The sequence below is a fragment of the Sinohyriopsis cumingii genome, chromosome 1 (assembly GCF_028554795.1).
Source record: "Sinohyriopsis cumingii isolate HCF-2022 chromosome 1, ASM2855479v2, whole genome shotgun sequence".
Classification (NCBI taxonomy): domain Eukaryota; kingdom Metazoa; phylum Mollusca; class Bivalvia; order Unionida; family Unionidae; genus Sinohyriopsis; species Sinohyriopsis cumingii.
In genome coordinates this window covers 26174380-26188642 of record NC_142961.1, presented here as the reverse complement: position 1 = coordinate 26188642, position 14263 = coordinate 26174380, and the positions used below count along the sequence as shown (strand labels likewise).

Sequence of the window (14263 nt, the reverse complement as noted above, 5' to 3'; positions counted from 1 at the left end):
ATAATATTAGTGGCAATGTCAACATTGTCAAGAATTACTTCCTTTTATTCAATAGAATAACGTGCGCTATCAAACAACGCCATGATGTCAGTGTTATATATATATATATATATATATATATATATTTTTGTTTACTAGGAATTTGATATTTTCCAGAAAATTCAGTTTGACCTGAATCTTTTCATAAATACCTAATAATAGGACCTTGTTTCTTTTCTGACCTAGTTCCTGGTCTTGATTGAGGGTCAAGTAAACACCTTTTTATTTTTATTTTATTCTCGAGTAAAATGATTGTTTTTTTTATCAAGGTCATACTAGGAGTACGTAATTTTTTAAAATGTAAACAGCCTTTATTTCGCAATGCTGGGTTTTCCGAAATTTCGCAGCAGTCAAATTTTAAATCTATGTCCATAGAGATATTTCTCAGTTGGGCTCCTAAACACTGGGGCGTAAAACTGTTTCTTTTGTTGTGTCATTTTGGAATTATATTTAATTTGTATTCAGATTATTTGGATTCTAAAGGATAATTCTTTTTCTTGGAAATATTTGAGTACTCATACAGAATTCTTGCACCAGTCGATAACAGTGTTACTTTTCTAATCATATGAAAGACCCTTGATAAACGTGTTCGCGACGAGTTTGAAAAATGTTTCCACATCCTAATTCAGATGGCTTTAGCAGTTGACTCCTTCACTCTTAAGAGGGATCGTCTTATCGGGTACGTCTTCTCCATTTCCAGAATGGATCCGCAGATGCGCAACTGATCCGGGAACTGGACTGCTCGGCTTATCCTAGTAATTCCCTCATACACAACCCACTGAACCAACGATCATGGTCATAGAAAAGTCGAGAAAGTGACCACTGGGGAGATGTCTACTTTTGCAGCACTGGGGGCTCTGCCCTCCATACAGCCCACTGATTCTCCAACTCACACTTGGTTCGTCTCGGCCAGGACAAGTTTTTGAGCATGGTTCTCATCAATGTTCTATGATGCAAAGTGGAAACTTTTCTGTGATTGGTGCAATAAGAAACGCGTTCCCATTTGAGGGAAGTGGCGAATTTCTTCTCTTTTCGAGGAGAGAAAACGTTTGGCATCCATTAATTACTATGGGATATAAAGCAACCCTTTCAAACATTTTGTAGTTCTCTACGGGTCCTGCCAATGGTTCGGACAGTCATCTTTCCGGTTTCATCGGGTATTATCTGAGCGTCAGAAACTAATATCTCACTCACTACTGTCTGGGTTTAATCTCTCATGCATTTTATGGGCATTGTCAAATCCCCCATAAATCCGCTAAATAAAGATTCATTGGAAATCCCGAACCTTATGATGGCTTTAGTCACAACGAGAAGAAGGAGGAATTTTTTACTTGTCAGTGAAGAAAAGGTTGTTTATGGTTCAGTGGTAAGTATGTCTTGATTTGTTTTTACTAGCTTCAATTATTAACGAAATTCGCATTCTGAATCATGTGTGTGTGCTGGGGATGACCATGATATAATTGTTTTCCAGTCAGAATCTTCAGGGTTCATTTGACTTCTTCTAAAGGAGGAAGGAGTGGTCGAAGGTTTCTTTATCTACCTATAAAGGATTTCCATTGCCACTTTCATGGCCTATTTGAATCGCTCATCTTTGAATGATGTTATGGAACTATTATCTGACAGTCTCCTACTACCTTCTCATTTTACATTTGTTCTTTGGCGCACCAGAGCGATGCCATTTTTCCCCGTTGCACCCGATAGTAACACCACAACAGAAAGTTCAAGATTTTACCAGCTGACTGCAATGACCATTCCTACTGTAATGATAAATACGATACTGTGTACCAGGATCTTTGAGGACACCAGCCTCCGGCTTAACTGGTAAAATCAGCAATGCAGTAGCAGAATGTAACAAATTGCTGCTATGGCAGTATTAGCGGGTAAATTATCACTGCTGTTTATTTGTTTTTTGTTTATTGGTTGCTCCGCTGGCTCCCGATTCGGCTGTCTTGAGAGCAATCGGTGCGGATTTGTCAGCAATACATGGAAGGTCTGCTTGTACAGAAGAAAACAACGTGGATAAAAAACCATCCACAATTTTATGACCTTGTACTCATGACGATCTCATAGTTGCTTTTTTTAATAAGCGAACATGTTTTATTTTCTCCACACGTGCAGGTAATAGGTGATTCTTTCGTTGTCATCATCGATGACATTACTAAATTGATCGGTCAGCCACATCGTGATTTCCGTAATCGCGTGCGTGTTCAGGATGAGATACTAAATGAAAGGATTAGGACGAATATGCATGAGTGAGCATGGAGGAACGTTAATCGACGTGGAATAAATCGCGTTGAAGGCAGAACCCATCGAGGATAACTATCCTTGAGCGATCGAGCATTTGATGAGGAGAATGTTGACACCGGTGATACTGACAGGATGATCTCCTTCGTAGACTCCATATTCGGTGAGAGCGGTACCCACTCCAAAAAAAAAATACACAACAGGATATATCTGATCGAGCTGGGAATATCAAATCGTACGATGTCATTTCCCTAAAGTGTGATTCTAGTACGAATTGTATAGTAATCAGGATCGATTTTAATGTTGGCAGAGATGTCTCCGTTAGCCGTGATCAGCCGAGAGATTTCCGTGGCGATGTCGGTGATGTTATATACGCCTGGGGAAATCGTAATAATTTTTTGTTGAAGCGGTGACGTTAAGGAAGCAGTTTACATTTTTATGTGGAGATCATCTCGATTTCGTGCGAGGACTGCTTTTCCAGTTCCAATGAAGGATTATACCTTTCAGTGGAAGTGACCAAACGAGAATCGAACAGAAGCGTGGTATTGTCGAGAGCCATTCTATATTAAGTCCTCGTACATATTATACATATTACGATACTGATCCGAGGTCACCAACATTTGATCCAGAAGATGACTGATGATTTCCACGATCTCTTTATCGACTTCCACACCGACATTTTCCGCTTAACTTGAGTCGAGAGGCAATCTCGGCAGGAGAATGGAAGCAGAGGATGCTGCACCACAGATGCGGTGTCTTTCAAGACCTTCTCCTACTGTGTATCATGTTTGCGCCTTATACGAATGTTGTTTTGCTCTTTCCTTCAGATCCTTGTAAGTTAGTTGCATTGCCTCTTTTTTCCATGGTTGTTTCATCTCCCTAGTATGTGGTGCAGAGTGAGCAACCCTCTGTTCTTGTTAATCTTTATATCCTCTTTCATCAATTGCACACAAAGTGACTCCACATCACGTTTCTTCTCCAAAAGTCTTGCACGGGAAACATATGTCTAGCTCCAGTGTAGTACACTTTTTTCCCTGACTTTTATTTGCTTTCCCACTGCAGCATTATACAGCTTGGACTCTTCAAGCAGCTGACTCGGGTATCCTTTCTCGTTTTCGTCCTTGACGTTTTTAATCCCGGGTCCGTACACTCGGTTGACAAAAATGACTAATTCACGTTCTGCTACCGCTTTATAGTAATTTTTCACGGCAGACGATCCTAGTAGCACACTATTTTTCATTTTTGAAATGATGTCTCTCACTAAGGTCTCCAGCCATTCTTTGCTTAAAGTAGAAGGTCGCTTAAAACTTGCTTCAATTATCAGTTCCTTTACAGCATGGTGAATTCTTTATCTTTCACAATATTTTTCTGGTTCCTCTTCCGAAAACTTAGATTTTTCTGTTTGAATCCTTTCTTTCTCTTTTCTGGGAGTGTCCATCTTCTGCAGAGATGCTGCTGTTTCTTTTCCATTTTCGTCTCATTTTTTTAGTTCAGATTTCCTAGATTCTCCTTTTTGCTCAGATTCCTCTCGTCTCATCATCTACGAAATATCCCTTTCTGGAGTGGGTGGTGCTAACTCCTCAAGCTGCTGTTGTTGCTGATTCGATTTCAGCGTGTCCAACAACTGATCTTGCTTCAAATCATATGTCGTTTTGTCCCCGTCGATCTTTGTCATCAGTGGCTTAAACATATTTTCAGCCACTTCACGTTGACACGTCTGTTGACATATCTTATCCTCGAGAAAGCGCTGAAGTAAGGCTGCCCTTTGGTCGATAAACAGTTTGAGGACATCCTCACGCTGACGACTCGTTGTGACTTTTTCGAACATTTCTAAACTAATTAGGCAGGTCAAATTCGTCAAAGCCTTTGCGATAATGTTCCAGAATACATTCAGCATAGCGATGAGAGGTCATAAAATCGTGTTTGGAGGACAACGTTGCTGCAGAATGATAGTCTTTGAATTGTTTAACGGTGATGTCACTGCAGTAGTCTCTCACGATCGCGCCGATGTTTCGGTTATCGAGTCCCGAAAACAGTACAAAGCATCTGTGTTTCGTCGGATGTATTTAGGCACATTTTAATACGACTTAGTGATATAAATGCTGTGTCAGCGCTTGTTACGCGATAATGAAAAATACTCGCAGATCTTATTCATGTTCTTTGGGTCAGTCTTCATGTCATCAAAGGCTGCACCATGGTCTCACGTTAGTCTCATTGCGCAGATCAAATTGTCGTTGACGGGTGGGACGATGACTGGAAATCTCAACATGGGTGGCATGAGTTTATACGGACTTTCATCAGCCTCTTCTGGGTTTTCTCAGCTCATGAGAGCATCCGATCTCGAGGTATATCTGGCTTGAAATTATGACAAAACAGACGACACCGTCAATGGAAATGTAGCAGTGACTTGAACACTATCCGTGACTGGACAGGTGACGAGCGACCTGGTCATGTCCTCACCAAATGGAACAACATCTGAAATTTTACAACATGTTAGGGTGTATAGTGGACTGCGCACTACTGCAACCATGGTGTATCATTTTGGAACTTCAGATCGTTCCTTCTGGATCGACTGAGATGCTAGTGGAAACTATACACCCATCGTAGTTCAAACGGTGGAAGGTTTCAGAATCAACAACTCTGGTTACTTTTACTTGGTGGATATCAAATATACCCAAACAAGTTTATACAGAACGACAACGATGCTGAATTTGAAGTTGTACGCACTTCCTACCACGTGGCCCATCACCGATCACACTCAAGTGATTTCGTATTCTCAGTTTAACTCGTTTGGAAGCACTAAATTATCCACGACGGGAGGGACAATGACTGGAGCGATCACCATGTCGAAAACGTCATCAAGGGTCTCCCCACGACGACTCTCTCGAGCGATGGGACTACAGCTAGTTATGGAAATGTGAAAAATTATGATGTGTCACGCACGGGTGGAGCCATGGTGGGTGATATCAGAATGGACTATAATAAAATGTTCAAGCCATCGGCGCCTTCAAAGGATATCGAAGTCGTCAATAAACTCTATGTGGACACGCGTCTAGTAAAAAACAACACGAGTCTGATTCCACCTGTCTGGAGATATGAATAATCGAAATGGAATCACTGTCTCTTCATCGGCGGAATATTCTGCGCAGCACAAAGCCTACTTCGACTTTTTCATTCCTGTGGCTTTGGCTAGTTCGCTAGTGAATGGGTTACGAGTGGTGTCACCTCTAATTTCTTGATACAAATCAAACTTCCTTTCGCAGTTTTGATATGGCAGTTTCATGTGCGAGGACGTGCAGGAGGCACAGAGAAAATTCTAACCTGGAGGATTGATGGTACTAAAACAGTTGGCACCAGAGAGATACTGTATAGCAGCTCTGTCTCTCTCGGATTTAATATGGCTGAATTGTATGTGTCCATCAGGAGTACGAAGTACGCTACGTTTAAACTGGTAGTGCGGACGGCAGAACCCATCAATCCTGGCTTGTGTAATTTTCAGATATTTACTTTGGATGATCTAATATAGATCTTGGCGGAAAGCGTGCTTATCGCTACGGAGCTGTACCAGTTGCTGTTCGACGATATTTACAGACAGGACTTGATCGTAGCTATGAAAGCGTGCATCATTGTCGAAAACAAAGATGACTTCTGCCTCATCTGGGCTATTCTTTCCGCTCTACATTCAGCAGAGGATAATGCCGATCGCGTCTCCAAGTACAGATCATATTTTAGTACACTCCACATCACCGGAATCACCTTTCTAGCAATCTTCAAAGACATCCATAAACTAGAAACACTCAACGATGTACTCTCCATCAACGTATTTGGACTCGATGACAAGAACTGGATGATAAGCAGTTCGTGATAAATCACATTACCGTTCTCCAAAACAGTCTCACAGCGCAATTGACTGTATTACCAGCACCATTTCGTGGACGTCAAAGACTTTAGCCGGTAATGTGCATCTCAGTACAAACAAAATAAGAATCATGACTATTTCAGTTATCGATGCTTACAATGCTTTCATCAGTCACAACTCACCAGAACACTTCCAGGAAATGCAAACCGTTCAGATGCCACAAGAGGGAACACTACAGTTCGAAAACCACTTCAAAAAATACGCGCACACATTTTACATTGTCTTTGATTCAGAAGCTATCCTCAATAAAGTACAATGGCCTTCTCCTGATCAAGACCATTCTTTTACTCAAGTGGAACACAAACACATCCCATGCGCGAGTGACTATACAACCTGTTGTTTCGTCGATGAATGTTTGTCTTCGTCATGCCGACAACAACGAGATGACGATTGCGTCGTTTGGTTCTTTGAGCAACTCGTCACTGAATTGGAAACGCATCAGCTATCTACGTAAAAATCCAACACCTATCAGACCGCTCACCTCGTCACAACTGAGACAGCACACCTCAGCACAGCAATGCCACATCCGAGAAGAGTACATTCAAACTCATGATAAAAAAGTCAAAGGTCATTGTCATGTCACCGGTCACTATCGAGGAGCTGCTTGTTATAATCTACGCTTCAAAAATCCATACTTCATTCCCGTCATCGCTCACAGTCTACGAGGATACGATGGATACTACATTATCTCACCACTCAGCCATCCACGAGTCATGACACTTCTCGCTGAGGTAGGTTCCTGTCTTATCAAACGCATCCCCAACAATTTCGAAAAATACATATCGTTTTTCGATTGGTCCATTTCGTTTCATCGATTCGTTCCAGTTTATGGAGTTGTCGCTGGATGAACTCGCTGAAACTTGTCCTAAGTTCAAACACCTGGAAAAATAATGTGTAGGTCATGCACCTCTCCTACAGCGAAAATGAAACTTTATTACCAACCCTTGACGCCTTCTATTCTCACATACATCTCTACCACATCACCGAGGAGGAATATCAGTACGCTAAAAAGATATAGAACGATATAGGATGTCACACTCTTGGCAACTATCATCACCTGTACCTGAAAACAGACGTACTTCTCGAAACTTTCAGACAGATGTGTCTAGATCATTATCAACTAGATCCACTCTGTTATTTCTCCTCAGCAGTTCTCTCCTTGGATGTTCTCATTAAGACGAGTCAATTACAGCTTGAGCTCTTCACATATCCTGATATGTTCATGTTCACTGAACACATGATTCGTGATGGAATATCAGCCATCAATCAAAAACACACTGTGACCAAGAACAAATACACGAAACACTACGATTCCACCCAACCCTCCACGTACATCCTCTACCCCGTTGCCAATAATCTCTAAGGATGGGTCATCTCACAACCCCTTCCTGTGGATGATTTTTACTGGATCGCCGGAGAACAGTTCGTCAAAGAAAGATAAGCTAGATACGATGGCGATTATGGCTATTTCGTCGAAGTCGATCTCCTTTATCCATAGCATGTCCACTACGCTCATAACGATTATCCATTCTATGCTGAATCACTCCTCATCACACCCTCGATGCTTTCTCCCCAACAACTCGATCAAAAACACAATCTGGAATCGGAGTTGCTAAGATAAAAAACAAATACACAGTGTTCATCATAAAACACACTACAAGATACATCATCACTGCTCGAACAAGCTTTCCAACATGGACTAGTTCTCGACAAAGTTAATCGAGCTCTCAAGTTTAAACAATCTCCTTTGATGCAATCCTACGTCGACTTCAACACTCAACAACAAGCTTAAGCCACTACGGACTTCGGTAAAAATTTCTTCAAGCTCATCAACAACAGCACCTTCGGAAAAACCATGGAAACCATTAGACAAAGAAAGAAAATTGAAATCGTCAATAACTAACGCGGATCTCTATCAACATATATATCTCTGTCAACATATATCAACATTCAGTTTGACCATACATCGTTTGAACTAGTCGAAACCACACTCACACTGGAGCAAAGGCCAGTCCATTTGTTCTGCCTATACCGCCCTCCTTCTAGTAGAAAAAACAAGCTGACTGAATCTCTCTTTTTTTAAGCAGTTTCCGAATCTCATGGACTATGGAAATTCGATAGGTGGCAACCTGATTATTCTTGGAGATTTCAACTTTCACTTTGACTGTCCAGGAAACCCAAACATATCAAAACTCATAGATTCCATTAATGTTTTCAACCTCAAACAGCCAGTTAACCATCCCACCCATAAACATGGTCACATTTTGGACTGGCTTCTTCATAGACCTGATGATAACATTCTACGGTCCTCCCTGGTATCCATTGAACTTGCATCAAATCACCTCTGCATTATATGCCATCTTGACGTATCAGTCCCTAACCCTCCACCGTTATCTGCTACTAAGAGAAACCTTTGTATGATATATAGAACCAAACTAATGCATGACATCCAAGAAAACCTAACAACTTGCTTACCTCCTACAGCAGAACAACTCGATAACTGCCTGCGTTCATTCCTCGAAAAACATGCCCCAGCTACCAAGTGCAGAGTATCAATTCAAAAGTGTTCTCCATGGTATAGCAGTGTTAGGGACCAACTTCACACCACTAAAAGAGACCGCCGTAAAGCTGAAAGGCTTTGGCTTTGCACCAGACTCACTATTCATAAGCAAATCTATGAAGCCGCTAAGAAGAATGTCTCAAATATAGTCCATGCAGCGAAATCAGCCCACTACACTACTAAGATCATGGAAAGTTCTAGCTGCAGAAAGCTGTTCGTTATTACTAACAAGCTAATATCAAGGAACAAATCTACACCACTTCCAACTACCTTCTCTCCAGTCGATCTTCCGGACATGTTTGCAAATTTCTTCCGTGACAAAGTACAAACCATTAGAGATAAGCTTGACACCACAATTTCAATTGACTCGTCGTCACCATACAGCTGGGATACAGAATTTGAGCGGCAACCATTAGCAGCATTTGAACACGTCTCTATGGATTTCGTACGTTCAATCGTGATGAAGAGTACACCAAAGTCATGTGAACTTGATCCAATTCCAACACCACTGCTGCTTGAGTCCTTAGATCCGGCAATGCCTTCACTAACTGATGTTATTAATACCTCTCTCTCATCAGCAGAATTCCCATCATTTTTCAAAACTGCCATTGTAAAGCCTTTGCTGAAGAAACCAACACTAGACCATAACAACTTAAAGAACCACCGCCCAGTTTCTAATCTCCCATTCATGTCAAAAATCGTAGAAAAGGTTGTTCTATCGCAGCTTATATCTCATCTGAATTCAAACAGTCTTTTTATCAATGTACAATCTGCATATCGCCCTTGCCACAGTACTGAAACTACTCTTCTAAAAGTAGTTAATGACATTCTTTCTGCATTGGATAGCGGAAAGATTACAGTCTTCACCCTCCTTGATTTGTCTGCAGCATTTGACACAATAGACCATGATATATTACTTCACCGTCTCCAGCATGTATTTGGCATTTATGATACAGCTTTACTGTGGTTCAAGTCCTACGTGGTCAACAGGACACAAATTGTGTCTGCAAACGGAATACACTCCAGCCCAGTTAATCTTTGTTGTGGTGCTCCACATGGGTCTGTTCTTGGACCTGTTCTCTTCATTCTGTACACTCAGCCGCTCTCAAGTGTCATAGATCATCATCCAGTGTCTCACCAATTGTACGCTGATGACACCCAAATCAACAAATCTTGCCACCCAACTTAAGTTAATGCTACCATCCAAGGTGTAGAGAGGTGCATTTCTGATGTGAAATCATGGATGACTTGTAACAAGCTGCAGATGAATGATGATAAAACTGAGGCCATTCTGATTACAACACAAAGACTTTCTCATTCGCATCCTTTACCTCAAACAATACATATCAGCAACACCAACATTAAATTCACACAATCAGTACGAAACCTAGGTGTTACTCTGAACAGTACTCTCATATTGCACCAACATGTCATGAACATTGGCAAGGCTGCATATCTTAAGCTGAAACGCATCAGCTCTATTCACAAATATCTTTTAGTTGATGCCACTAAAACACTTGTCTGTTCATTAGCACTTTCAAGACTGGACTATTGTAACTCAATTCTGTCTGGTTCATTTCAATATCTGCTCCAGAAACTTCAAAAAGTTCAAAACACAGCTGCTCGGACCATACTTAAGAGTACCACGATCAGAGCACACCTCCCCGCTGCTCTGTAGCCTACACTGGCTAACCATTCGATCCAGAATCAAACACAAAATTTGTTCTCTGTGCTACGTTTCACTGGCGGACTCTAGTCCAACATACCTATCTTACCTCACCCAAGTGTACACACCAGCAAGATACTTACGCTCCTCTTCTGACAATCGTATACTCATTATTCCCACTATGAAAACAAAGTCATATGGACAGCGTTCTTTTGCATACCAGGGCCCAGCAACGTGGAATGAATTGCCCACTGAACTTAAACACAAAGGCACAGTGATCCCATTCAAGAGTGCTCTCAAAACTCACTTATTTCGACTGCAAGAACAAACGTAAAGACCTAATAATGTGTCCTACCTTAAATATTCTCAGCATGTTTTTTATGTTTTCTAATTTCATGGTGTTTGTGTTTGTAATCATATCATTATGTGTTTTTTTTATCTTATATGCTCTCTAATGTTGTAAAGAGCTTAGAGCTTCTAAAGATTAGGCGCTGTAAATGGGTCTCGTCGTTGACTACCTTAGGTTGGGGTGGGGTGCTCCCAGTATTATCTTTAATTATTACAGAAGACCCACCCTGGCTTGTTTTTGTTAGAAATTGAAGTAGTGATAGAGATGCAAAGCTCCAAGCCCCCCGTCAGCGATGCCGACAGTTAAATTACTGAATACACAAAAGGTGAAATTGAAATAAACAATAAATTTAATGCCATTCAATTACAGATAATCCTTCCTCAAATGAAATCCAATATTCAAAACCCTATCACCCGTCTTTCACTCGACCAAGTGACGGCCTATTTCATCATCTGACTTAGTGTGATAGATTTTCATCCTGTTCTGTGTTTCTACTGATCTCTTGATCTGTAGTATTTCTTGACTGGTATCCAGTACCCCTTCAGTCCAACACCCACATCCTTCAACCTTCCACTCCCGTTCTCTCCTTATCTTATCTCCCAGAGACTTGGGATCAACTGTACCAGTGTATTTCCTTTCTCTGTCTCCTGCAGCTCCTCCGGTCCCTAAAAGCTTCCTGTCCGAACACACGCAAAGACATTAGTATTTTCTTCTAACTATCTAGCCTCACACGAAGCAACAATCTATCATCAGATAAGCCATTACCTTCTTTGGTCACGCATTCGTGCACATCGAAATACCCATACTTTCTGGTATGGTATACACTGTATCAACTGCTTATCATGCATATATCAATATATTTCATCACATCGGTATATATAGATTCTCAATCTTATAATACAGAACAATATCACATAATCAGACGCATTTCTGTACATTACACTTCTACAAAGTGTACACAGATATCCACATATCCATGCGCTGATATATCATTACACATTATACTCCTACAAAGTATACACAAATAGTCAGATACCCCTATTAACTAATGTTGCACACTGCAACCATTATACAAAGTTATAATTCAGTTCAACATTTGCAGATCTAGAATATCACATGAATAAATGCACGAGGTTACTACGAATTAACCAAATAGCAAATTACAATATTAATTCTTTACATAAACATTGCTCATATCTCAAAATATGCATGTAAAACACTACAAATGAATCAAATCCTATAAATGGTAATTATACGTACTAACGATTCTAGTAATGAAGTATACATACTGCACATAATTAAAGTACAATTATCTTGCCGTAATATATTGCAACAATCGAGCAAATAAATCACTGACCTTTCCGAAGCTCCTTTGTAATTCCCAGATTAACAATGTTTCCCGCCAATTTCGAATGACGTCGGAGTAGCTTAGAACTTCCTTATGTAATTCCTGCAAGATGGTTTAGCGACTACTGACGTTTAGTTTCAAAACACTAGATTTAAACTTGCGATTCCAATGGTGGCCACGCCTTGCTCAATTCCGAGTGGATGTCGATTCACCCATGGTCTACATAATTAGCAGACATTGCCCCCTCCCCGGCAGTCTGTCAAGGGTGGATTTACGACCCTCACTTGATGTTCTTTTGAGCCCAAACCGGCAATTCCTGCCACTTACGTGTGAATCGCACGCCGCCGAATAAGGCACCAGTAACAAGTTCCTATGGCCATGTTATATACAACTGGCTTCCCCCGTCTTTTTGATGTCGGCGTACACTCGCAACATTTACATGTTGCAATCTGGCTATTGTTCCTTACTTATAAGGTGACAGGCGCTATACAAAGTCCTCATTATTATTATTATCTCTTTGATCTTGGCGATTATCCAGAAACAAAGCCATTCCACTGCAAAGTTAATAAAAAGAAACTTGGAAAATTCAGAGATGAAACTTGTGGAATACCCATCACACAGTTCACAGGACTTAGGTCCTAAATGTATAACCTCACGCACGATGATGATACTATCAAGGAAAAAAAGCCAAATGGGTCAAAAAAGTTACAAAGGGAAAATTGAAAATCGCTTAAAGTATTGTGAATTAAACCCGAATATAATCCTTAATGTCCTATCACAAGTCCAAAAGTATAGAATGTTCCAAATCAATTCCAGTTTTCTTGAATGAGCTAATGTACCAATAGTCTTGAATGTCTTGATGTACCACAATGGCACAGACCAGAATGTCTTTGAATGTGTTCCTAATAATTCCTAAGTGGTGTGTTACTCCAAAGTCAATGAGCAATTTGTAATTCAAATACCATTTTGATATGCATGTACAGTTATTTTGATTTGGAATGATGGCAAGACTGGTATTTTCCCACCTTTTTGTAGCTTTAATATATTTTTTTTAAATTTCATATTTTGTAAGGAGTAGGGGGCAACGTAATATTTTCAGTGCTTAGGTGCCTGGAAGGCCGTAATCCGGCAATAACCTCTCAACATGACAAAAGTCATGTACACAACATATATTAAATATACATAACAATACGCCGAAGGAAATCAAATCATGAATACTACTTTGACAAGATGGTAAGATAACAAATAACGTTACTCAAGAAACATCAATGTCAGGGCCATTCATCGTTATGCAACTTTACATTGAAACCTCTATGGTTTGTCCATGAACCAATACATAACGATGAAGAAAAACTTAATAAGCTTAACTTGGCATTTTCTTGTAATTCCAGGAACCCACTGGCTGTGGGAAGCAATTAGTATGATTCGAAGAGGAAGCGCTACAACGATCCCGGACATCAAACAAAACCACATGATAGAAGTGATTTCTGCAGATGATTTAGCCGCCATTTCATCGCCACGTGTTCTAAATACCCATTTTCGGTTTTCGCAGTTGCCGCGCGATGTGATTAAAAAGCGATGCAAGATTGTGTTGACTCTCAGAAATCCAAAGGATTTGGCGGTTTCTTTCTATAACCATCATAAAAATCTTGTCAATCTGTACAAATACGATGGAAAATGGGAGAACTACCTGTCCTTATTCAACAGCGGCAAAGGTAAGGTACACAATGTTTCCGTTCTATTTAGTTTTTCCTGCACATAATGTTTACTCTTTGATCCTCGATAAAGGACCATGGTTCTAAGTAGAATCGGCCTTAAGCCAGATCTATATGTATTACGGTTCCATTCGAAGATATTAAAGTCAGGTCTCATTGAGGTGAAACGTGAGACAATTGCCTATCTACTTGCCGTAAACAAATATTAATACTCAAATGTAAAGTTTGAGGTCTATGGTTGAATTATGACTTTGAAAGAAAAAGTAAAGAGCTTTCTCAAAATTGGAAGTTAAGGCAAAATTTGATCTGTGTAAACACCACATGAAATGCAGCTGCAGACCACCATGTTTCGTACATGAGTTGGGAGTTGTCTTCTATACATTCTGGAGTCTTTCTGAACAATCCCATAATACTGAGGAAGCT

The 14263-nt window shown here is 40.4% G+C and overlaps 1 protein-coding gene across 3 annotated transcripts in view; it reads left to right on the top strand.

Moving 5' to 3' along the window:
- LOC149806574 (sulfotransferase 1A2-like) overlaps positions 1-14263 on the top strand; it is a 36695-nt gene that overhangs the window by 13746 nt on the left and 8686 nt on the right. For all 3 annotated transcript variants that reach the window (XM_089954845.1, XM_089954827.1, XM_089954836.1), the window contains exon 3: positions 13517-13840. In XM_089954845.1, coding sequence (XP_089810971.1) covers positions 13517-13840 — 324 coding nt within the window. The remainder of the gene's footprint in view (positions 1-13516; positions 13841-14263) is intronic.